The sequence below is a fragment of the Brienomyrus brachyistius genome, chromosome 7 (genome assembly GCF_023856365.1).
Source record: "Brienomyrus brachyistius isolate T26 chromosome 7, BBRACH_0.4, whole genome shotgun sequence".
Taxonomy (NCBI): Eukaryota; Metazoa; Chordata; class Actinopteri; order Osteoglossiformes; family Mormyridae; genus Brienomyrus; species Brienomyrus brachyistius.
This window is the reverse complement of record NC_064539.1, coordinates 22,967,962-22,992,664: the sequence shown is the minus strand read 5'-3', so window position 1 is coordinate 22,992,664 and position 24,703 is coordinate 22,967,962. Positions and strand designations below refer to the sequence as shown.

The following is a 24,703-nucleotide window of genomic DNA, read 5'->3' as shown; positions in this document are numbered from 1 at the left end:
GGCCTCTGACTGGCTCTCAGACTATTTTCACCTGCCAGAAAGGAAGGAGTATTCTAAGCTACAGGATGGTCGTGTTGCAGTGTGGATGGGGTGATTCTGTCTTTGGGGTGATTCACCCCCTTTCTGCCACTCCCCCCCCCCCCCCGCCATACCCCCCACCCCGCACTATGCTCCCTCTGACCCTAAAAACCAACCTGCCACTTAATATTTCCCAGAAATCTCAGTCAGGCCTCTCCCTGAATTCGCGAGAACTGGTTTTCTTCTGAAGTTCGTCAAAGGTGGCTGCACACGTGCGGTGGGGGGGCAACTGTATGTAGAAGATTCATGTTTTTACACGCTGCGTGGAGGCAATTTGGCAGCCATAATATGCAGAGCGACGAAGAGGCAGGCCGAGCACGCGGGCCGCAAAGAGACCGGGCAGACGGTCAAGCAGGCCCCTGCCAATGGAGCTCCGCTTAACGCTTCCCTGCTTTTTAAATTTGTTGATGAGTGGATTTTGCAGCTCTCTGATTACACTTTCAAAAAGCACCCAGTGTCCTGCTGAAACCCCTATAGTCAGTTTAAAGGCTTCAAAAGCGAATGGATCTGAATGAAAAACAATGTCTGCCTTTATCATAATCTGTTGTAATTTTAAAGATTAGAGTGCAATTCTCGTTAAAAAAACACTCTTGGGCCAAAATGAATGAAGAGGCCGGAGCACAGGACCCGTTTGTTTGGCCCCCCCCCCCCCCCCGCTTTTCATTTCGGTTCGCTCCCGCAGCCCAGACGGGATCAAACGGCCTCACACAGGCCTCTCTGTGCGCCCGCTCGCCCGTCTGCTTCCTGTCAAACTCAAAGCACTTTCTCATGGCTGCAGATGTGGCCAGCTTCTCCCCGTGACCCCGGCTCGCACTTCCTGTGCACTGGGCTGACACCCAAGCCTCGAACAATTGCACTCTGTGCCCACCGACACGAAAACCTGCAACCCTGTGTTGTCAGTTGCTGGAAAAGGGCCTTTATTTCAGGAAATTCAAGTGAAAGCGAACTTATCTGGCTTCTCGACATGAGCCTTATCTCTGGCAACGGCCACGTGTAACCAGCGTAACGTAAACATGATCTCACCACTGTCACACCGTTACAGGCTTCTTAGGAACAGTATTCCGGACAGATCCATCCTTTTGGAAAATGGAAAGTTCATACAGATGACTTTATTTTACTTTTATTTGTCCTTTTTAAAAACCAGAGAGTGTCTTGTAGACTTTAAGTCTTACTTAAATACAATTATTCCCGTCCACAGGTCCAGCCAGGAGCCTGGCCAGTTCTCATTCTCTCAGACAGTCGCCCTGCGCGGAAGTATTATGGTATGGCATAATGGTTTTAAAATGGTATTTTATGTCCTCCGAGGCCATATTAATGTTTCCAGTGCTTTCGGGTTGAGTGAGATAAGCAATTAAAGGAAGATTTAGGACAGCTGAAAGTAATCTGATACAGCTCAAACTGCCCGTTAAATTATGAGATTATATTTCCGGAATGTTTACAGGTAAGAAAATCTGGAAAACACATACAGTGCTGGTCAGACTCCAATTTGACCACAGGACTAGCCCCCCCCCCCCCCACCGAGAAAATTGAGGATCATTTCACTTTCTCCACAACACAGGAAATTTGGGGGTCCTGCGTTGCTGCCGATTCCCCCAATAACATTAGGGCGAGGGGCACCAGCGTGACTTTTCTGTGGATGTCACCCAACACTCGAAATGAGTAATGTGCCGCATGGACGACTGTCAGCGACTCTGGTCGGATGGGCAAGAGAGGAAGCCAGTGGGTCGGATAGATAGATGCCCTCAGGGGGGGTGGAGAAGTGAAGTCACTCACGGCATCCTCTGTGAAAAGTCTCATTCTGGTTTTGTAATTTTGACTTCACTGCACAGGAATTTATTACTAAGAAGTTTGGCTGTGAGCATAAAAACCATGGGATGTGACACACCTCATTTGTGATGCCGCTTAAGCAGCGTGACACCGTTTACCGTTCCCAGGAAACGAGTCTGTCAGTTATCACCCGCATGCCCTGTTTTGACTCTGCCTCTTCTCACAGCCAGCAGACGGTGTTTGGACAGACAGGGACCGCTCAGGTGAGCACAATGGAGTGCCACCAGATGAGCTCAGTGGTAAAGTAATACTATTCCGGAATTTTGCCTCTCCCCAGAAAACGGTATCTTGCTACGGTATAGACCTGCTTCTCCGCACACCTGAAGACGGGGACATCAACTTCCCGTTCAGTGTGAAGGCAGCACTGTTGTGTAGCATTTACCTTCAGCCAAATGAGTAAAGTGTCCCCTCAGTAAATGCTTACCTAATTTGTATAATTTATCTGCATTCTTTAACAGTGTTTTTCCCAAAGTGTGCTTTATTCATCCATCCATCCATCCATCCATCCATCCATCCATCTATCCACCTTTTAAACTATCTTGTCCGGTTACATTCATATTATAATTCTGTATTGGTTTACCAGTAAGTGTGGATCTTTTCAATGAGCCCTGAAGGCTTTCCAGTGAGTGGATGTCAGGAAAGTTCCGGAAACCATAGGCTCCAGTCCGGTTTGCTGTATTAATCTCACCTAAATGTTGCCTTAATTTGCAATAATGCAGCTTCCTATAAACAGATCATGTTTCAGTCATGGTTCCCTCAGAGTCCGTGGTGTCAGCGGGCGGCCCGGCTGTGTCTTTCTTACCCTAGCGTAGCGCCACTGTCCTGCTGTAGCAGGTCCTCCCCCACCCAGAACCCTTTATTTTTTGCAGGATATTTCCCTATTTGGTAGATTCCCAGCTCACAAAGAACAAAACCACCTCCCCACACACTCACACAGAAAAAACCTGCTCTCATTCTATGACAACTCAGGACACGTGTTCCTGGCAAAGGCGTAAATTTTGGGCGGTGTGACTGTGTGCCTTGTGCTTTGAAATAGAGGACTTCCGGGAAGGCTGAGGAAGGAACAATCCTCAGACCACGGGGTATGAGCCCACCCTCCTGGGAACGGTCCAGTCTGCTAGAGGACTCCCACTGGAGTGTAAGCGTTAGAAGCAGGGATTTGATGTGGGGGTTGGGGGGGGGGGACAATATAAGTAATAAAAATATGGGAGGGAAGCTTTAAGGGAAAATGGCTGAACCGGTTTTATAAGCGACCGTTTCCCACAAGTCTTGTGAAGCTTCAGAGCTATCCGCGCAGAGCTGTGCCCTGCCCTCCTCCCCAGCGTGCCTCTTCAAGGCCAGGCAGGGAGCGCCTGTCCTGCTGTTGTACCTTTGAGAGCAGAATTTAACCTCAGCCGCTCCAGTAAAACGTCCGGCTGTACAAATGGTCAGAGACTGTAAATGACTTGGAAGCCATTGCCCGCCGGTCACTGACCTCCCAGCCAGAAGACGTAGAGCTCCTGTGCTCCTTGTTAACCCCCTGAAGCCTGCCGTGTGACATGAGAACTAATCAGGTTTCAGGCGACGTCAGGCACCGACGGGACTGGGCGGGATGCGGCTCACCCGTGTGAAATCACCGGGCCGGGGACTTGAAAGCAGATGGGGTGCTCCAGCGCCCAGCTGGGACTGATTAGCTGCTTTCCCACTGGCTCACGGCGCTTTGCCAGCTCAGGGAGACGTATTTTTCAAATTCTTTCCACTGGGAAGAAAGGACAGAACAAAGAAGATCCATTTTTCCCTCAACATTCCCTCAATGATAATGTAATAAACCAAGTCTGTACACTTTCAAAGAATTGTTCTCATATTGTCATGAGAGAAACCTCTAAGTTGTGTTATTTGTGATTGTGTCCTATACACACTTATTTAAAGTGAAAAATCCATTGTATATGCAGGGTTTCTTTCATAACCCTAAACTGCTGCACAGTGCCCTCTTTCCCATGATGCAGTGCAGTTTTGCAGCTGAAGTGCATGCTGGCGGGCAGCAGGAGGTGATGCAGCAGATGTATTAATTTGTATTCATTCCCCTGTTGTGCAAAACTCGAACCAAGGGCTGCATTGCGTGTGGTGAGGGCGGGGCCGTATTTTGGGAGGCGTGGCCTGTGATGTCACCAACGCCCTGCCCAATCCTTCTTACACCCTGGAACTTCAGCAACACCAGTGGGACGTTTTGGTGTGACCTGTGGTAGTTCAATTGGCTGAAAAACTATGATTATATGCCTTAAATGTGATAGTAAATGATAGTTTATTTTGCATTATGGAAGCATCCTTCTAGCACCACAGCACCACCCTTCCCCCCGTGGTTCCCCTGGGCCGTCAGGTCCGCATGATGGTGCTGGTGAGTCGCACATCTGCGCTGTGGTCCAGGTGACGTCAGTGGCCCCCTTTTAGAGATAGAAACAAAACGCGCACCCCCCCCCCCCCCCCCAGCCATTGTTATTTGCAGAGTGCCTTTGGAATCGGCGTGCCTTGTGATGACAGCAGAGTGTCCTCTGTTAGAAAGCATTCCCCAGGGGGGGCGCTGTAAAGAGGGGGCCACGTTTGTTTCATTAGTCCTGCCAGCAGCTCTTTCCAAAGGAAAACACAGCATGTGCTTGCTGACATGCCGCATTTGAAAGGTCCCTGAAACCGGAAGCGTCGCGCTCAGTTCTTTCCTGCAGGACGTCTGCAGGAAGCCAAAGTCTGTCTCTGAATTGCTCTTGTCACTGTCAAACCGAGGACCTCAGGTGACATTGGTTGCGTTGGGGTTTTGAAAAGCTGCTGGTTATTAACTCCAAACCCCGTGCCTTGTGGGGTATTTATCTGGCCTTGAGGTTGCGTGCATCCGGCATGCTGCAATAATGAGAAAACACGTTCCCTCCTTCACTGTTACACGCCATGACATAATTCCAGTCAGGGTTTCCCTCAGGAATAAGTGTCTGGTCCTCACTTTCCACACCAGTCTAGAACGAGCAGTCAAAATACCCAGGAAATGTTGATCTTCCATGGGCTTCTAGTCATGTGATGTCTTTGTTTACATATGAATGCTATGGACTTGGTTAGAAATGAGTAGTGTGGCAGGCAGCTGGTCCATGTTCCTGAAACCTAGATGTTATCTTGCATCACCTTCTGAAAGTTCTCTTCAGGTCCACCCCCAACCCCCACGAAGTGGGGAGGATAATTTAATCTTCCCCAGTAGTGGTTTCCAGATGGTGGCCTGGTGTGCACTGTAATGGCCTTCCTGTTCGAGCTTCTCAAGCCGAACCCTTCAGTCCTGTCCGAGATGAAGGCCCGGCCTCTGCGCCATTCAAACACAGAGCTCCCTGCACGTCCAGCGTCGTCTTTGAAACGATTCACATCTACGTTGAAAAAGTCCGAGGTTTTGCTATTCGGTATCATCAGATGAGTAGGGTCTGTGTCGATAATTTGCCCCCTTTGTCCCAGAAGAAAACTGCAGCTTGCAGCTAGACGCCACAGAGAGTGAAGCCCTAGATGGCAAGAATTTCGCTTAAGAAAAAAAAACGTCATTATATAGACGCTTTCTTTGCGTGATTTCTCAAGTGCCTGTTCATCTGGAAGCCATTTTCCTCTCTATCCAGTTTCCAACAGGCTGCCGACACAGAGCATGAAAGCTGCTTGCACCCTGTGTGCCGAGTAATAAATTATTCACGATCCCACGTGCAACCGGAATGCCAAGTGAAATGTGTGTCACTGAGGCTGTGGCGAGTGTCAGATGAAAAGATGACGCAGGTGTGCTGGCGTCGAAGCGTGAAACTCCTCTGATTCCGCGCTTTACCTCCTACTAATCTCCACAATCTCCTTACACGGTACCCATAGCACACGACGTTTTATGTGTCTTCAACAGCCGCCACCCACTCGCATGACCTCCCAACAAGAGATAGCATGCCCCTCCCCCACTCACTAAGTGCCTGGCCATAAGAACCTATAAAGAGTTGTACCTTTACCTTTACCCTGGGGGGGGGGGTAGCTGTCTCAGATTCACACCCTCCTGCACTGTCATGACTGCATCGTGACGACTTCAAGACGCACAGGGCGAATCAGAGTGCAGCTGGCCGAGGGCCCCCCAGTGGAGAGGCAACTGACGTCCGGACAGCTTGAGGTCGTGTGATCGGGTCGCTTAGCCCCAAGACCCAGTCTTTGAGAGATTTGATTTGGTCAAGCTGCATTTTAGCAGAATCTCTCATAAATCAAGCCAGACTTGTCACTGGGGGGGGGGGGGAGGGCAGGCCCTAGACTAGAGGGGGCCCAGAATTAACATCATGAATTCCCCCCCGGTTGGCAAAATCTACTAAGGGGACCAACCCCTCCTCTTCCCATAACATGCCAAATGGGCCTGAGGTAACATTTTGTCAAGAAGTCCCGAATGTCTAGCAACGCCCCTGCTTACGGCCATCATACAGTGTGTCAAAGCATTTCTGTTCCAAAAAAGGCCTTGTCTTCTCGTAAAGCGCCTTTGGTCATCGAGGGCCTGTTACTGTCACTCCCTACGCAAGAGTAAACAAGCGCGTAAACGTTTACCCGGTGGATAAGCAAACTGAGACACACGCTTGTGTGTGTGAGACACTGTGAAAACAGTTTCCTTAAGCTCGAAGCAGGGTTCATTTCAAAGATCGACATGAACTGTGTCACACAGCGCTTCATATGTTCTTTGTGTCTAGGATATTTGAAAATACCATCATAATAAATGTACGAGCATATATGCTTTGACGGCCTTATCCTCGAGGTTTGACTTGGCCGTTAGGGCTATTGTTTTAGGGTAGGGTATCGGGCTATCGCCTGTCGTTCCGCTCAGTAAAGGAAGCAACATATTTAAATGGTTATTTCATTGTCTGACAGGAAATTCTGCCTTCTCTACCACATTGGCGTTAACATAATCCAATAACCTTGTTTTTTTATATATATATATAACATTTTGCAACATTTGTTGAGAGGCAACTGTGAGTGTCATACCAACGCAGGCGTAGGGTGACCAGATAATCCCTGTCAGGATGGACACTTTGAGCTACTTAAGGTTTTACAAACTACTTTAAAACTGAAAGTCTCCTGTGCTTGGCTAAATAGTTCAGTTCTTGTGCTTTTACTGGTTTGTTTCATTGATTGAGAGACTCATCCAGCTGTTTCACATTAACATTAGTGACACGTGCATGATTATAGAAGACTGACCAATCAGCACGCAGTAAGAACTCGGTGCTTAAGTGAAATTCGGGCCCTATTAATAAACATTGTAGTTTACAAATCCTGGAACCCCGGAATAAGGTTGGTGTGGTAGGTTCCGGTGGTGTGAAAGGACCCAATCATACAAAAGCATGAAGAGCCGCAGTCAGTCGCTCCAGCCGAGCTTCACTCCCCGCTGCTGTAGTCTGCTTTAGGGTTTACCTGCACGGCTTTGCACAGCCCCTCTCACAGTCCAACAGCAGGTCTCCTTAAGGGATTTAAGAGGAGAACCTTTTGTTTTCAAGTCTGGTACTTCCACCACAAATCCAACTTCTGGCACGAGCAACGTACCCCGCAGCCAGCTCGGGCCTGTGGGCCGTCATCACGCTTTGCGTTTCCACGGCAACGCAATAGGGGCCAAGGATGATGATGAGGTGTCCCTTGGGGGGAAATTAAAAACGGAAAAGGCAAAAAAACGCGTCAGTAAACAAAACAGGGAGCTGTTTGCTGGCTGGAGGGGGGGGGTGGGGGGTGGCACAGCTGTTTGGAATTATGGCACCTCACTAGAACCTCCTAAGGAAGGACATGAATCGGTGGTCCTGCTGAAGCGAAGACACAGAATGACGAGCTGGTTGCCGAGTGCCACACGCTGCACGGAGACACAGTCTGTATATGATAATTAAAGACTCAGACTGATGTTTCTGATGATCAGTTTGAGGTGCTGTTCACCCCCTCAGTACTTTGCAGTAATGACTTAACCTATGAACATCAGCAGTGAGGCACAGGATGCGGCTACTTCCTGAACACGGGGGCATCTCTGGCGTTAAATGCACCACATCCTTGAGTTGGTGACGCCTGGCAAGTGCAACTATTAGGGCTGAAGCTGCCTTGTATTCGCATTAGTGTGCGCATGCATAGGTTTGTGTGTGTGTGTGTGTGTGTGTGTGTGTGTGTGTGCGTGTGGATTAGGTGTATGTTACTTTGTGGGGACCAAATGTCTCCCACAATGTAATTAAAACCTGATTTTTTTTAATGTTGTCGGGACCATTTTTGGGGTCCCTATGTAGATCTGTGACTGCAATCAAAAAAACTAAAATACCAAAAGACTTTGTTTGGTTAGTTATGGTTAAGGTTAGGGATGGTTATGGGCTAAGGTTGTCATGTTGGGATTAGAGTTTTCCCCAGAGAAACGCATGAAGAGTCCCCACGAAGATCTAAGTACAAACCTGTGTGTGTGTGTGTGTGTGTGTGTGTGTGGGAAAGAGAGAGAGACAGAGAGTGCATATGTGTGTTTAAATGGGGGATTGTGGCTCACTGTGTGTGACAGTGTCTCTGTGCGTTTGTGAATATGTGGTGTTGCTTGTGTCTCCGTGTGTATGATTGTATATGTGCATAAGTTTTAAACCTAGTTGGAGTTTGTGCTGTTGTAATAACTGAGAGAGAGAGTAGTAGGGGTCTGGACTCACTGTGCGGACATTACTGTGGGGATGGCAGGAACTGGCAGATGCCTGGACCAGCCCCCCCCCCAGTCGCAGCGGCTGATTACCAACCTCCTGGTGTTATTCAGGCCCATTGTACCCTGGCCCCGTGGGGGGGTGGGGGGGGGTGGGGGGGTTGAGGTAGCAAAGGTGTGTTTATTATGCTGCTTATTCTGGGGCATTTAGGATGCGAGTTTGCGATGATGGCACCATGTCCTACTTTCTGAGGCGTCGCTTTTCCACTGAATTTATGGTTCCAGTGCCCCGACTCCACACTGCCGGTCACCTGAACAGAGCCTGTGCGCAGTTCGGGTTCTCTCATGGATGCATTCGGTCCTGGGCAGGGTCCCGGCTCTCTGCCCCAAGCACTGAGAGGAAGCAGTCGGCTACAGCCGAGAGCTGTAGCGCAGAGAATAGGTATCAACATCACTTTTCTTTGTGTTATTTTGTTTTGAAAAACCGAGATAGGGACATTAAAAATAGTACTGAACAAAATGTATGCACACCAAGAGGAAGTTATTTTTTAGTAGGGGAGGGGGGAAGGGTGTGAACGAGGCTTTTTCTACATAATGGCAGCTATTCATCGAATGTCACCCCCCCAAAGGCTTCACAGTCGACCCCGGCTGTGAATGCCTTTGCCGCTGACCTCTTCGCGGTGGTCTATTAGAGCGTGGGTGTTAAACAGGGGGCTTTGAACTCCACACCCCCCGGTGTCGAAGGGGGTGTCCAAACCACCATAAATATCAGCCCCCATGGCCAGGCCGTCATTCAGGGCCTCTATCCTTCATTCATTCCTCAGCTTCTGGAACATTCTCCCCATCATGATTTCTCCACTGCCAACCTGCCTGCCCTCATGCCTCCCCAGTATCCGGTCAGTTTGCGACCGCCAGACACGAGCAGAGCATTAACTCATCCCTAACCCCTTCTTCCTGTTGCCGATTGCTAACATCCTATTTTTTTCAGTACTCAGACTTGATTTTTTGCATGATGAGGTCAATGCGAAATGTGCTTTCACTGCAATACACATTAAGCCAAACATCACTCCCATCATTACCTGTGGCTGCGACATCAGTCCGTTCCATTATCTGTGGTCTCTCTCTCTCGACTGGACCCAATTAGCGCTCTTATTGTTCAGCTGGAGATGACCCTCTTTTGACATGGATAATAGAAGCTAGAGAGGAAACGGAAGTCGTCGCTTTGTGGTCCAAACCACATCAGGGAAGCGTGGATTGCTGCCTGAGCCCTCTGGTGCTTTCAGGCGTCTCCAAGGACCATGTCAGCTCTTGCGGGAAATCGCCAGGCGCTCAGGCAGCCTCACTTTTGATGTTTTTATGAGACTGTCCGTCCCGGGCTGTTTCCTTCCTGGTTGTGTTTCTCATTTATTGAAACGGGGATGTCCATAATCTGTCCGTCTCTGCAAACCAGGCTCCTTCCCCATTCGAGCGTCATCTGGGTCTCACAGCTACGGCGTGGATGTCAGAAAAGGGCCATAATCACGTGTCTTAGGAAAGGATTGGCTTTCAGATGTGAGATCCGGGGTTTTTTGCCCCTCGGACGGGAACAAGGGCCCTCTTCTTGCACCGGTTAGTGCCTCCTCTGGCCTACGTATGCCAGGGGTCCTGGAGTCCCTCACAACTTCAAAAGCCGTAACCTGAGCCCCTCGGCCGCCCGACAATAAATCAAATAAACCATATGGGGGGGGGGGTGGGGGGCAAGGCAGGCAACAGCAGAGGCAGAGGAAAGAAGAGAGCTGCATCTGGAGTAGGGAAAAGCAAAGGGTGGGTTTTAAAGGCGCAGAATCTGATTTCAGGCCTCAGCTGGCGAACAGCGGCCGCTGGGTTCCACCATTGGGGGCACAGTGGTGCATGCTGGGATGTGCGTCATGACAGATCGGTGCTGCCACGCGGTCCGAGCACATGACGGCTCCGTGTGGGCTGGAAGGGGGGTACGTCTCCCATGGACATTACCAGGGAATGCGAGGCATCTGTCTCCATGGATACGGCGCAGCATTCACACGGTGGCTGCTCTTTCCTTCTGATCTACCGGTTACATAACGGTTAAGGGGCCTGGCTGTGGGTTCTGGGCAATGTAGCATGAATTGTTTGGTCTCTTGTTATATTCCAGCAAGCTGACGGAGACAGAAACACATTGGCGTCCCGGGGGGGTCACTTAGAAGTCACGGACATAAAAAAAAATAATAAAATGCGTTTTCATTTCAATTGTGTAAAGCCTACATTGTTCTTTTTAAAGTTCACGTATTTTGTCGGTGAGTTAATCGGGCTGTACAATGTGCACAGTGGGGGGTGGGGAGTTGACGGTGCTTAGAGGCCACGCCTGGGACTTTTACGAGCGAGTGGCTGTGTGGGGATCGAGTGGGACTCTTTCCTTGCCGGGGCCTCTGGGTCATTCGGAGCGAGCTGGGAATGGCCACGCTCCCCACTTCTTCCGTCACGATGGACGTCTCCGTTTCATGTAATGAGAAGCCTGGCAGCTACACCCCCCCCCCCCCCCCATTCCCCCTGCTCTTCCCTATCTATCCCTCTCCAGGACGACATAAGGAATGTGTTTGTTTAGCCAGGCTGCGGGATGCTCGCTCCTGCGTCCCCCTCTGATGCAATCCCAGCAGCCCATGTGACCTCCGTCAACTGGTCAGCTGCCACTTTTATCCACAGCTTGCATTGTGTTCCCCCCCCCCCCCCCTCCCTAGGCTGGGCACCTTTCTGAAGCAGCTTACATTAGCAGTTCAGTGGTGTTTGTTCCCTTTGATTAATTCGAGTCCTCAGCCACTCACGGTTCCGCTTCTGGTCCAGCATTTAAACGACGGCCATGATGCTGATCAGCTGGGCCAGACGGCGAGAGGATGTTCTCAACATGATGGTGCATAATGGCCACAAACTGCGCGTCCAATTCCTGCGATCCGTCACCGCATCGCAAATGCAATCACGCCGTAAACATAACGATCATAATCCAATCAGACAATGGGGTGGATCGATGGAAATCCGCTTAATATTTTCACCATTTATTCACCCGATTCAATCAGACTCCTGGAAAATATCATATGACCCAAGTATACAGGCGGGGGAGGACAGGTTTGTGGGAAATCAGATTTAGCTGGGAAATGTAACGGCCCAGAGAATAGAGAACAGAAACAAAGCAAAAAGCATTGTGAGGTGCCCCCCCTGCTGGCCTGGGGGGGGGGGCTAGGACACAGGGCTTGCGGGGATGCCAGCCGCGCCATCCCAGGGGGCCCCCCAGGAAGTATCAGTGAGCGCTGGAGCTGATTGCCACGGTGACGTCCTGAGGTCTTCCGACTCCACGGCGAGACTTTTCCAGAACGTTTTTAGCAGCACAAGGTTACCTTGTCTGCGGCTCCACAGATCGGCCATCTGCTAAATGAATGTTCCTGTGTCTAAAGCAAGCGATTCAACATGCTAGGGGGAAAACTCACCCCCCCTCCACCCCCCCCATAGAAAATTCAAGCTTCTTTTTAATGGGCTTCCCGGGCCCCTGTTTATGAATGACTTAATGGCGACCTGGAGGCCCAGGCCTTGTGAGAGCATAGGTTTGCTCACCATGCTGTCATCACACGCCGCCGTGTACACAAACAAAGATCTGGTCTGGATTTTCACTTTTTGGACCTGATCTATCCACCTCTGCCTAAATGTCCATCGATGAGGTCCTGACCCGTAATATTTCAGTGAAAACCGCGGGCGGTTCTGCTATCAGACTCAGTGCCTCGCGCAGTGTAGTGGTGCAGTGACACAGATTGCTGGGATATAGTCTGCAGCTGAGGATTTAACCTGTGCCTGAGAGCCGGTTCCAGACATGCCGGCAAAATCTCACTGCTCTTTAAGGAAAGAGGTGGCTGGGGGGGTGCGAGTGTTTGGAGGTGGGGGTAATTGGTTCCTCATGTCAAGCGCCTGTAAGTTTGATGTTAAATAATGGGGCCTTTTTTTGTTTAAAATGATGGCTTTTCCATTTGAACTGATGGGGGGGGGAGCAGTGAATTCTGGGAGTTCCCATCACTGTTCCAGGCTCCTCTATGGGTGCAGAATTTTCCACTGGCCGCAGAACAATGGCGTTTGGGGCATTTGGGGGGGCTCAGTGCAGTCGCAATCTGTGTGTCTCCTCCTTTGTGAGAAAGCGTGCGGAGGGAGTGCGATGTCCCGGAGCCACATAGCGTAAAAAGCATGGCTGCAGGGTGTTTATGAAAGAGTTAAACACAGCATATCTCACAAACTTGTCATCACGGATACTCAAAAGAGGCCTCGCTGGTACTGCTTACTGGTGTTACTCACTGGGAGGACTTAACAGGAGTACTTATTGGGAATATTAACTGGTGGCAGTAGCACTTACTGCTGGTAATCACAGGTGCTACTCACTGGTAATACTCAGTGGGAGGACTTATTGGAAGTACTCACTAGAAGTACTGACTGGTAGGAGTAACACGCACAGGTGGTAACAATAGTAACTGCTTACTAGTCATAAACATTGGGTGTATTTATTGGTAAATATAACTGATAGGGGGTGGCATGGTGGTGCAGTGGTTAGCACTGTTGCCTCACACCTCTGGGACCCGGGTTCCAGTTTCCGCCTGGGTCACATGTGTGTGGAGTTTGCATGTTCTCCCCATGTCGTCATGGGGTTTCCTCCGGGTACTCCGGTTTCCCCCCACAATCCAAAAACATGCAAAAAAACAATCAATAAAAAATGTGACTTCCTGAACAAACATGTCTGCTCTTTCTGGAGTCCCGTGTCATCGGGTTCTGGAACGATCACCTTCCATTCCTGCTAACAGGTTTTGCAGGACGTGCAGCATGTGCACAGAGGAATGGGGTAGAGGCAGGGACAGAGAGGGAGAGCAGAACGTCTCGCCACTGTCCTGCGTCACAGCTGCAGTCGTAGACTTCCACACGAACCTCGAGGACTCCATGGTGATGTAGGGCAGAGTTGTAACCCTGCCGCCCCGTGCAAAGCGCCTGCACGGTCAACGCCAACCGCACACGAAGGGACTGCGTTATCTTATCTGCGTAGCGGCTGCTGGGAGCAGGACGCGCGAGTTCGCCGCAGGCCTGCCTGAAATGTGGGCAGGCCGGCCGGGAGTCAGACACCGCGGCACGGCGGGGGAGGCCTCACAGGTCAGCTGACATTCTTCCAAATGTACGTTTCAGTCTTCCGCTCGTGTATGTCCAAGTTCATCGATGCACCATCTGGTTGTGTCTCTCCCCTTCCCCTGACTCCTCCAGCCTTCCCCCACCCTTCCCAGTTCCTCTCTGCACCCTTTTCTCCCTCTCCCCTACTCTCTCCTCCCCTCCCATCACGGACCTTTCCCTATATCTGGACTGTATCGCTCACACGCTCTTCTCACCGTTCTTGCCAGGACCCTCCTTGACTTTCTCCTCTCTGTAATGTCCGGACCTCTGGCCCTGCTACACCCGGCATTCCTCGGTCCGCCGTGTCTCCTGCCATCACTGCCGTGCTCCGCCCCCCGCATTACTCAGCGGTCCCTCACACTGTCCAACCTGAACTGAGCGCCCCATGTTCATTCACATGCACACTGAGGCCTGTCTCTTAAACACCCTTCCGTCGCGCATCTCGCTGCACTCACTGCCCCCCACCACCACCATTGCAAAAAGGTGTTAGAATGAGCCCTGCCCTTTCATCGCGGCTCACTGAGGGCTCGGCACACTGGGGCATTCACCCTCATGCTGTGCAGCAAGGCCCCTAACTCTCATACTCACTGCCTCCCTTTCTACGGCACGGAAGATGCTGACAGTCAGCCGTGCGCGTCCCACCAGTCTATTATTCAGTCCGTCTTCCTGGACGTAATTAAAAGCATAATCAGCACTGACACTTCAGTCTGTTTATCAACATCCTCCCAAACGCATCTATTTCTTTCCTGCTTAACGTCATACCCCAGAACCAACGTCAAGCTGCGGGGAATAAATGAGGCAATTAGCATCTGTTGGCAAAGGAGCCGGTGCCCCCGTGGACAAATTAATTAGGACCTGCAGTGGCGGAAGAGCAGCCCGCTGACGGACTCCAAGCCGCCTTGTGGAGGCATCACGCTTCGCACACACAGCCTCTGTTGGCACTGTCTTATGTGGACACCCATGCTGAGTGCATTAACACCCTGCTCCTTTAAGTATGATTTCAGTAAGTCTGCCTTGTCTAGCAGTGTCACACCAGTAGCCTGTTCTTCCCCACTAAAACTGTGACTTTTCCTGGCATTGACTGAGATGCTGAAGAGCATGGAAAACTGTGGGGCAACCTACTGCTATTATTATGATTACTATTGTTGTTGTTATTGTTAAGGAAACATTTAGCCATTTTCCCCTACCGAGCAATGCTGATTTTCGACGTAAAACACACGTAAGCTTTCAACTCTGGCTTCTGCTCTTCATCAGCGGGGGAGGCGCTAATGACGAACGCGACCAAAAAGCTGCTGTGATCCCAGCAGCTCGGATAAGGCAGCGAATAAACAGCAGCGATTAAACTGCAGCGATTAAACGGCAGTGATGCAGCCAGCGTGTAGGTCCAGCCTGCGGCTAGCGCTAGTCTGTCAGCATTTCTGCCGACCTGTGGTTTAACCCTGCCGCAGTATTGTACATTTGATTAAATTGAAGGCACCAGGTTCGAAATTGCAGAGTTGAAGGGTCTCCATCTGATAAAACTAGATCAAACAGCGATGCTGGTCATGACTTCACAGGCACTTATCTGTTATGCAGATGTCGCAGTTTAATTACTCGCAGTCTCGCTGTATTCCATCTGACTGGCAATCGTTAGCAAGCCTTTGATAAGGAGATCAAAAAGTATTGTTCGGAGAAGAAACACTAAAGATATATTTTTCTATTAGTTTTATCACGTATATTTTTATAAACACAGGGAACACGCCAGCAGGTAATATATAAATATGTCAGTTTTATTTGGTTATCTGTTTTTGAATTACTTATACATCACCTTAAGTAACTGCTTACAAACACTACCATCACTGATGCCCATTTCAATGCTACCAAATACAGGAATGTACAGGCAAACAGCATCACCGCGTGAAGAACACCAATCCTGTATGTAACTAAAATTTAGATAGAATGTAGAAATAATCCCATTAACCTAGCCTGCTAGGTTTCTTATCTGTGCGAGAAATCATAATCGCGCTGCATACTATTTTAAACTGGAAAACGGATTAGAGATTTCAAATCGATAATGGGCGCCAAAACCAAGAAAAGGCGGTATTCTTGCTATCCAGTGATGTCCATAATGTGCTATCATTGTTAATTAAAATAATAATAATTTCTTTTGAGGACGGCATGGTGGCTAGCACTGTTGCCTTTCACTTGTGGGACCCGGGTTCGAGTCTCCACCTGGGTTACATGTGTGCGGAGTTTGCATGTTCTCCCCATATCGTCGTGGGGTTTCCTCCGGGTACTCCGGTTTCCCCCCACAGTCCGATGGGCTGGCCCCCCATCCTGGGTTGTTCCCTGCCTCGTGCCCATTGCTTTCGGGATAGGCTCCGGACCCCCCGCGACCCAGTAGGGTAAGCGGTTTGGAAGATGGATGGATGGATGGATAATTTCTTTTAGAACATTCCGGTTTATTTGGAGGTGGAAGTGAAACCATGATGCATAACCAAAGTAAATTTTGTTAGTAAATTTGGCGTTCCCATGCATGAAACTACATCCTACAAACTAGCAGCACGATCTTCATATGACAAACATTAGCCTTCTACTGTCCCCGCAGTACCTGGAGGGAAAGGCAGAGGTGTAATTAGTTGGTGTAACTGCAGCTTTTGATATGTTTATCCCCCTGAGTTATAAGGCACCGTGACGAGAGTCGTGTGAAAGCTTTTCTATAAGTGTCATTGTTATATACACAGGGAAGGTGATTAAGGGTGATGTTATGCAGTGGTTGTCAGTGTTTGTTGTCAGTGAAAGGGAGTTTAGATAACCCCAAGACATCAATCATATACATTCTCCCGACTACTGATCACGCTTTATAGACGACTAAGGAGGGTATTCCGCCAAATGTTATCTCAGACATGTTTATTACGGAATACACAGGGTACTCATCTAATCTGATCCAGCTAGATCCCACACTGTACCACTGCATTTCTGATAGCGAATGAGCTCAGACTCTGGGACTCCTCCAGCGGGTGAACGCCTCAAGGAGGCTCAGACACTTTCAGACTGGTGTTCATAAAGGATCGTAAACTCAATCACAGCGCAAAAGGATGGAGCAGATCGCGCAGGTTTCAGAGGGACTGTAATGGAAAGACGTTAAAGGACATTTTGGAATCGGTCGTTTAATTATCTCGGGAATCGCACAGCGCCTATATTTTACAATTACGCCTTTTTCGCTCTTAGAGCCCACAGAAATGTATTGTTTCCAGGAAAAAAAAACATATACGGGATACGCGGCCACTCACTGATTAGAAAAGAAAATATGAGTTTTCGCTTCTTTCATTTTCTTGTAAACGTAAGTCTTGTCTAAGAACAATGTGTTGTCAATTAGGTACTCCGGAGAGGGCGAATTAGGCGTGTGTCTGGGTGTGTATGTCTATGCGAGCGTGTGCGTTTGTGTGTGTGCGCGCGCGCTAGTGCGCCTGCCTGACGTCACCAACACCAGTGGATGCCGCTGCCACCTCCAGGCGCTCCACACCGCCCCAGTGGAGAGGAGGCATCGACAATATGCTAACTCCGGACGTCCCGAGTGCCCTGCATCCCGCGATCTGTCCTTTATGGAAGTAAGATGATCACAGCAAACGCCGCTTCTCTCCGCTGGAAAAAGTTTACGCGTCCCTCACAGTGACACATCTCAACTTTTCGTGGAGTTCTGGCTGTTTTTCACTTTTCCATTTCTTGTTTTGGGAATAACGGTTTGTGGAAATACGATTTCAATTCGAATAGAGTAATGTAAGTATGGAACGATTTCATTATTACTGACACGTGAAACACATGTTGCTTATGATAATCAAGATATTTTTCCGATGTATTTATTTAAGCTATGTATTTCACAAAGGGAGAATTTATTTAGCACGTACGTGGGGCTCCGTAATAGTGGGTAACACTGGGAAAGTGAGTGATCACTGCCAGCGTGTACACCAGGCATACCTAAGTATGCGTGCAAACGCAGCAGAGCTGCTCGCAGATAAGCGCAGCTTTCTAGGCTCATCGTTGACTGTTGGGACACAAACGCTTACTGACAGGCTAGTTCGAGTTGTTTGAGGGGGGTCCACATAATGACAAAGGGTTATTACCCCCACGGGGATGTCCGTCTTTTAAGAACCTGTATCTCACTCCTGAAAAGTTGGGCATGCAATAGAGAAACCAGAGAAACCCGAATCCAACATTTTCCAGAAATCATTCCCGCACCCTCACGTCACCTTTGCGTCTCCGACTGACAGATTTCGTTGTCCCATTCAGTAACGCACAAAGTCACTTATTGTGTTGATTGGCTTACCTATTTAATCTAATTAAATCCGTGCCTTGTACCATTTTAATGCGTTTTTCCGATAAGCCGCATACCGTTAGATGCCAGACGATCCCACTGGCCCACCCCATTCCTGATTGCCGTACCTTGGGAAAGCGGCAGTAAGTTTGCGGGACTCCGCATTTGCGTTATGCAGTTTCATATACAGTACGGCGTTTGTTCAATCCGGGAACATATGCGAGGGGTTGGGAATTAATACTCCTCATGAGGTAGCGGCTTGGGAATTGCCTAAACGGTACTGCCTGTCTCTGATTTCTCAGTTTATGATCATTTCTTGCAATTGGGACTGAGTCGTATTACGGATTTAATCATCAGCAGATCGGCGAGATGTTTGTAGTTGGGGCTCCATTTTATGAGCTCTGCGATGCTGTTGCGTGTCGGTCTCTGCTACACGGGCTGCACACAGATTTAATAAAGCTTTTCAGATGTCTACCTTAGCATTAGCCTCGGAACGAGCCCTTTAATATGGTTTAGAAAGAAAATAACAACTTTCATTAAATTCTTACTACAATTTAGTTTTACAAGTGGGTGTGAAACTCTAGGAGGGTCCAGACTTTATTTTGGACCTGTGAATTAGAATATCTTTATACTCGTGTTGTGGTTTAGAGCACGCCTTTAATTTCAGCCAAGGGTGTGTTTTCAGGACGTGGAATAATACGAGTTTGTGTTTTTTAAGAACAAGAGCACTTATTATGATCTTAAGGAAGTAGCTGAACGAGGTTACAAGGATGGTACCTCGGAATATTATTTGTTTTTTTCTTCTTCCTTAATGTACTGATCTGATTCTGCATGCATTTTGCACTTTGATGCTGTTTTGCTGCTTGACTGGTTGAGTCCCACCTCCTCCTCCAGGTTATGCGAGCTGTCTTTTACTAGGACCTACAACAGTGCCGTAGAGACAGTCAGAAATAGTGGAGGGTGTAGCTCTTTGCTACACCTATCATGCCACATTTAAAATTATTTCTGGAGTTGCCTCCTGTTTGACCAGTGGGTGGCCCTACTGTGGCCAGCCTGGGCCTCTCCCTGTGGTACAGCCCGTCGGTGCCCGGGAATAATATGCCTGGAAATATGCTACACAGGCAGATATTGTACTGGAGCTGCTCAGGAAAAAGAAACCATCACCCTTAAGGTTGTGAGTCTGTGTCCTTGACCACTACTCCACCTAGTGTCCAAGTAGAGAAAACAACATGTCGGCAAAGGTCATTTGGGTACAGGGAGCGCCCAGGTTAAGAATGACCAACTTACGGTCAACTCATACTTATGAATGGACAGCCATAAAGCCTAAAATATAAAAAATTCCGGTTAAATACAATGGTTCATAATAATGAATGCACACATTACTTTGTGATGCTGATGAAAACATTGTGTTGCTTCAGTGATTTGTTGGTACAGTACAGTACCGTATGTAGTTACTTGTATTATTACTTTATTCTTATTATTGTGTACCGAGTTATTTTTGTTCCAACTTACTTTCAACTTGAAGGCCGACCTAAGCAGCGTATCTGGTTTGTAACCTGAGGACTGCCTGTATATGGTGATTCAAACTTCCCTTCCTGTGTTAGACTATAAAGGCAGCTGCTGAGGCTGTAATAGTTTGATAATTACAGATCAAACACTTGAATTCTCAGCCTCTTTCGCATTAGTGGCGAATGGAGAACGGCAGGGAGGTGGAATCCAAGACGACAGAGGGGCTTCTCTCAGACCGGAGCCGCACGCGACGTGGCCTTAAGGGAGATGTCGGACAGGAAGTTTGCGCCGCACACGTAAAAATGTGCATCTCATTAGCTAATTTATGGACTCCTATGGCGAAAGAGATAATTACCCAGCAACAGAGCAGACGGTGTGTGAGTACAGGGGGCCACAGCCACGTCAACAAATGACTGCATGCCTGAAACTTGTTCATTTGCTTGATGGTTTTTCCAAAGCATTTATCCTGACTTGTTATGCTGGCAGCCTTTCCGGTCGTACGGAAGAGAGCATCGTTGGCACGGTTGTCATGGAAAGAGTGGCATTTCTCCCCAATGGGGTGTGTGTATTTAAATTCCAACACTCTTGGGTCTACTTTTTTTTTTCAAAGCCTGTTTTTTACTGGGTGGAGACTGAGATTTTAAAATTGCAGCCAGTAAATGTGGAAACAGAGACTGCCTTCTCTCTTCATTTTATTCCACGTTCTAATTTTACAGACGGCATCTAATTAACCTGGAAAATTATACCGTCGGTTGCATATGGCTGCCCCGGGTACATAGGGATGTAGAACATGAGCCAGTCCGCCGTGAGGCCCAAGGTAACGGCCCGCTGACGTACCCAGAGAGCTCCGTGTGCGTGTGTAGGCTTGCCGGCAGGGTGCCGCGTGCACCCAGTGCAGCGGGGTCAGCGCCCCATGGTTGATAAACATGATTCCAAGCCGAGGCCCGGAAATATGGGCTTTAAGAAGAATGCAGCGTGTGCCTCGTTAACCCTCGTGTGTGACACAAGCACTGCCTCCGGTCAAGCGTCTGGGAAGGGCGGGAGGGAGGGGGGGGGGGCTGCTTTCATCTCCTCAGTAGGGTGGACGTGTGGTAGACTTCTGCACAGTACTGTCAGTAATGGCCCCCCCATCATCAAAAAAATGTGCTCAAAGGCAAATTATGGCTGTTTTTTATATGGCAAGGAGTTCTGATCCTCCCTGCTGTCCTTCAACTGTGCTCAGGGACTCAGCAAAAAATATACGGGGGGCTACGCTTGGTACCGCAAATCAGATGTGTTCAATTAGCAGTTCTGCATGGTAATCACCTTTCCCGAAACTACTGGCTGAAAACCTGATGACAAAGGTGTTTATAATCTTTAAAATTCAGCTGCCGATTTATTGAATCTGCGTCACGAAACAGCAGCGTATATTGTTTACAAGTGCACATTGTATACAAAGTCATTGAAATGAGACCTCCCACAGCCAGAAGACGCTGTGTTAGTAGTCTGCCCCCTTACTTGCCAAAAAATATTCATTAAAATCCCCTAGACCTGTAAAACAATTGAAGGATTTCAGACAGCGGCCGTTGATGGGAGAGGTAGTGGTCTGTGGCTCGGCCGCCGTGGTGCATCTCACATCCCAGCCGTGCTTTCCCCGCTCACGGGGGGGATCTTCTGTTCCTGGGCCGGAGCGTGGATCAGTTTTGATCCGTCTTGTTTTTTTTTTTTATGATTGACTCCAGGGCCCCTAACAGCAGAAGACAGCAGGCTTTATGGCTTCATTGATTTGAAGGACGTTTAATAGTATGTTTTATCTTTACTGTGTGCCCCCCCCCCCCCCCCCCCCAACTGACTTCAAGAACTAGCAAATTGTGACCATAAATACACTCTGATAAGGGTTAGTGATTTATATGTGTTTCGGCGCTGTGTGAAAGGGTGGGGACAACATTACAGCACAGAGCATTATTGTGTCGTTCGTTGTTTTAATCTGTTTCGACCGTCTTGCTTAGGGCAGTGTTTTCTGGCCTAAATGTGGCATTGAAGTGGCAGTTGCGCCTTAATATTCCCTATTTGATGTAATGATCCGGTGTAAATGGCGTCGTTTTGAAATGCCACGCGTGTCTGAAGTGATGCTGAAAGAGACACGGCTGTGTGGTTTCAGAGCTGCGTTTCCGCCCAAAAATCCCTTCTGCCGCCATGTTTACGATGCAGGACCGGCATCATGAATCGCCCACATGCACCACGATACATTTAGAGTTTTTTCGCAATCCTCGTGAACACTTTTCACACACGTAACCCTTTTATGGGCGTTAGAATATTTCCAGGTACAGTACTATCAAAAAAGGCATATTTAATTTAAACCACTTTTCGGAGGCTACCCCAAATGTATCATTTTTTTTCTTTACCGTTTTGATATAAAGACAAAAAGGGGAAACGAAAGCTATTGGCCAAGATGGCTTGAGACGGTGTGGAGTTTCCCTTCGCTGACCTGCAGGGGTTACAGCGGCACACATGTGCTTTCTAGGTGCAGGCAGTTATTTTGGTGCTTTTGGGGGTATTCTTAGGACAGGCCTTTCGGCGCAGAAGGGCAACATCTCATTTTGTATTCCATTAGTGGGTTTGGGAGGGGGGGGTGGCGATAGACAGGATTTGGTCACACAGCAAAACCAGAATCGAATTGTTGAAAAACATTCTAATTTTTCACCAGTTAGGATGCAAAGAAGCAAAGGGAATATAGTCTGATAGGGTTTCTGCATCATCTGACCTGTCCATCAAGATCGACGATAAAAAAAATGTTGAAAAATGCGATGGTACGTTGGTAAGAAATGTATTTATAACTGACGGTCATGTGCCAGTCAGGATGTGGCTTCGACACCCTATACACTGTATACAGGCACCGCAATCTAACAGTGATCCATTCGACCCTTTGCAATAGGAGGGGGATCTCCTGCTTGACCTTTTCATTTCACCAAAGGACCACCTTCTGTGCACAGATGAACTGCTCACAAGTTATAGGGAGATACTTACTGCCCTTAATATTGGGCGATTCGACCACCATCGGCTCATTTTCGCCAGGCCCTCTTGATTGGCCATGACACTAGCTGTAACTTTCACAGCCAGTTTACACGACTGACCATGGGTAGCAGCTCAGGCACGAAACCGCCCAGAAAGCTCATCGACTTCCTCATTTTGTTCCTGTAACACCGCAGCTACAGCAGCTCCAACCCCAGCAGCATCGTTCCTCCAGCCAAGTCAGTCTTTCCTCCAGTACAGGGTTACTCTGTAACATGCAACCCTGGGTTATAGGGGTTCCAGTGTTAAACCTGGACAATCTGCTGATTTTTGAATAACCACTCGGAAGGGGGCCCAAAAAGACCCGGACGTAGAGTAACCCTGTACTGGAGGAAAGGCTGACTTGGCTGGAGGGACGATGCTGCTGTAGCTGCTGTGTTACAGGAACAAAATGAGGAAGTCGATGAGCTTTCTGGGCGGTTTCGTGCCTCAGCTGCTACCCATGGTCAGTCCATTGTTAAGACCAAAGCTCTCCCCATTATTTACATCCAGGAAGGAATACTATTAAAAATACCATTAAAAATATTTAACAGAACCCTAACTATAACGCACAATAAAACATATCAGTATAAATGGTATTGTACTATTCCATATGTCGTTTTGAGCCGCTCAGCCATAGGCGGGGGCGTGGCGAAGCGTTGGATAAGCGGGTGATCCTTAGCCACAGTGCAGGCAGAGATCAGCACGGCAACTCATTTGTTTTAAGATGAACTTCTTTATTAAAAAATAAAACTGAAATAAAATAAAAGACGTGTCACTGTGGGTTAGGGGGTACATTCGGGGGGGGGGGGGGCATGGCTGTGAATGCCCCCCACAATGCTGATCCAGTGTCCCTCAGGATTTTAACGCCGCAGTGCTCATTTAGCGCAGTGGGCAGCCGGCCCTTCCAGTTAAATCGGAGTGACAACTGGGATCCCCATCAGTGTTTTATGGGAGATAGAGGTAAGAGTTGCAGCCAGAGTACCAGCTAAACCAATACTCAGGTTAAGCGTGCTCCATAGGCTGGGGTTTCCATTTAAGGACTGCAATAACATAGCCAGTTGATGACAATAAAAATAGTTCACACCGGCAGCAGATGTACCAAACTGGTAGTGACAGCCTGCATCTGTTGAATTTAAATTTATTTCGGTCGCATAGATACACATAAATAAAGACCGAAAAAAGGTCTGGGTTGCAGCTTGTTTCGGCAAAACAAAAGCACAACCAATATTAAACGTTTTAAAGTTTCTCACACATTGATGATTAGTTTTATAACTGTTTACGGCCTTATTTTATTTCTTTAATTTGCTCATGTTTTCCCCTTTGACGGATACCCGTCTGTTTTTTATATTTGTCCTTACTTTTGTTTTTTTAAACACACCATGTTCCCTTAATTCAAATTTGCTCTCTCTGATTTTAAACAACCTCTGAATACAGTTAGAAGGTGAGTTATTGTGTGCTTTGCACATCATTTGTGCAGTATATAAGTCAGCTAAGTTACAACATTTTAAAGTATCAAACCATTTCTTTAAGACTTTCAATTCACTTTCCTTTGTATTCGGAAGCCGTTCCAAGCTTTTCCCAAAGCAATGTATATTAGTGTCGTCAGCAAATAAAACTCATTTTATCAGTTTAGTCACTTTACAAATATCATTTATATACTGTATAAATAACTTAGGGCCCAGCACTGAAACCTTGTGTAAGTAACCTTCAACAAATTTGATTTTAAATGATTTATCATTACATATTGATATCTATTGTCAAGGTAACTTATTAGCCAAGAGTATGCTATTCCACTAATACCATGTCTCTCCAGTTTTTAATTATTGATCTCTAGCAATGGTGTATAGTGTCAAATCCTTTTTTAAATCTATAAACGCCCCTACTGTATATTGCAGTGAATTTCTCTTCTACCAGTTGCATAACTGCCATCGCAGTGGACCTATTTAGTTTATCTTGTTGTTGGGCTGTGTGGCACCTCCTTATGACGTCAGGTAAAAAGCACGTTTAGCCAAAAGATTTTTCTTTGGTTCCGGAAGCACCGGCCTATATATGCCTCAGGAACTCATACGCATGAAGAATAGAGGATTTGACAGCATCATAATGCTAAGCCCTTGTCAATAGCCAGCTCAGCACACACACCA

General features: G+C 48.1%; 1 protein-coding gene across 3 annotated transcripts in view; it reads left to right on the top strand.

Annotated features, from left to right (window-relative positions):
* The window catches only part of lpar1 (lysophosphatidic acid receptor 1), a 49,020-nt gene that overhangs the window by 3,558 nt on the left and 20,759 nt on the right, over positions 1-24,703 (top strand). Inside the window, exon 1 of one of the 3 annotated variants that reach the window (XM_049021436.1) lies at positions 16,739-17,316. The exons of 1 other annotated variant lie outside the window; for it this stretch is intronic. In XM_049021436.1, the coding sequence (XP_048877393.1) occupies positions 17,261-17,316 (56 nt within the window). In that variant the 5' untranslated portion in view covers positions 16,739-17,260. Of the gene's footprint in view, positions 1-16,738; positions 17,486-24,703 lie in introns of those variants that run through there. One more of the 3 variants, XM_049021437.1, reaches the window with a different exon arrangement.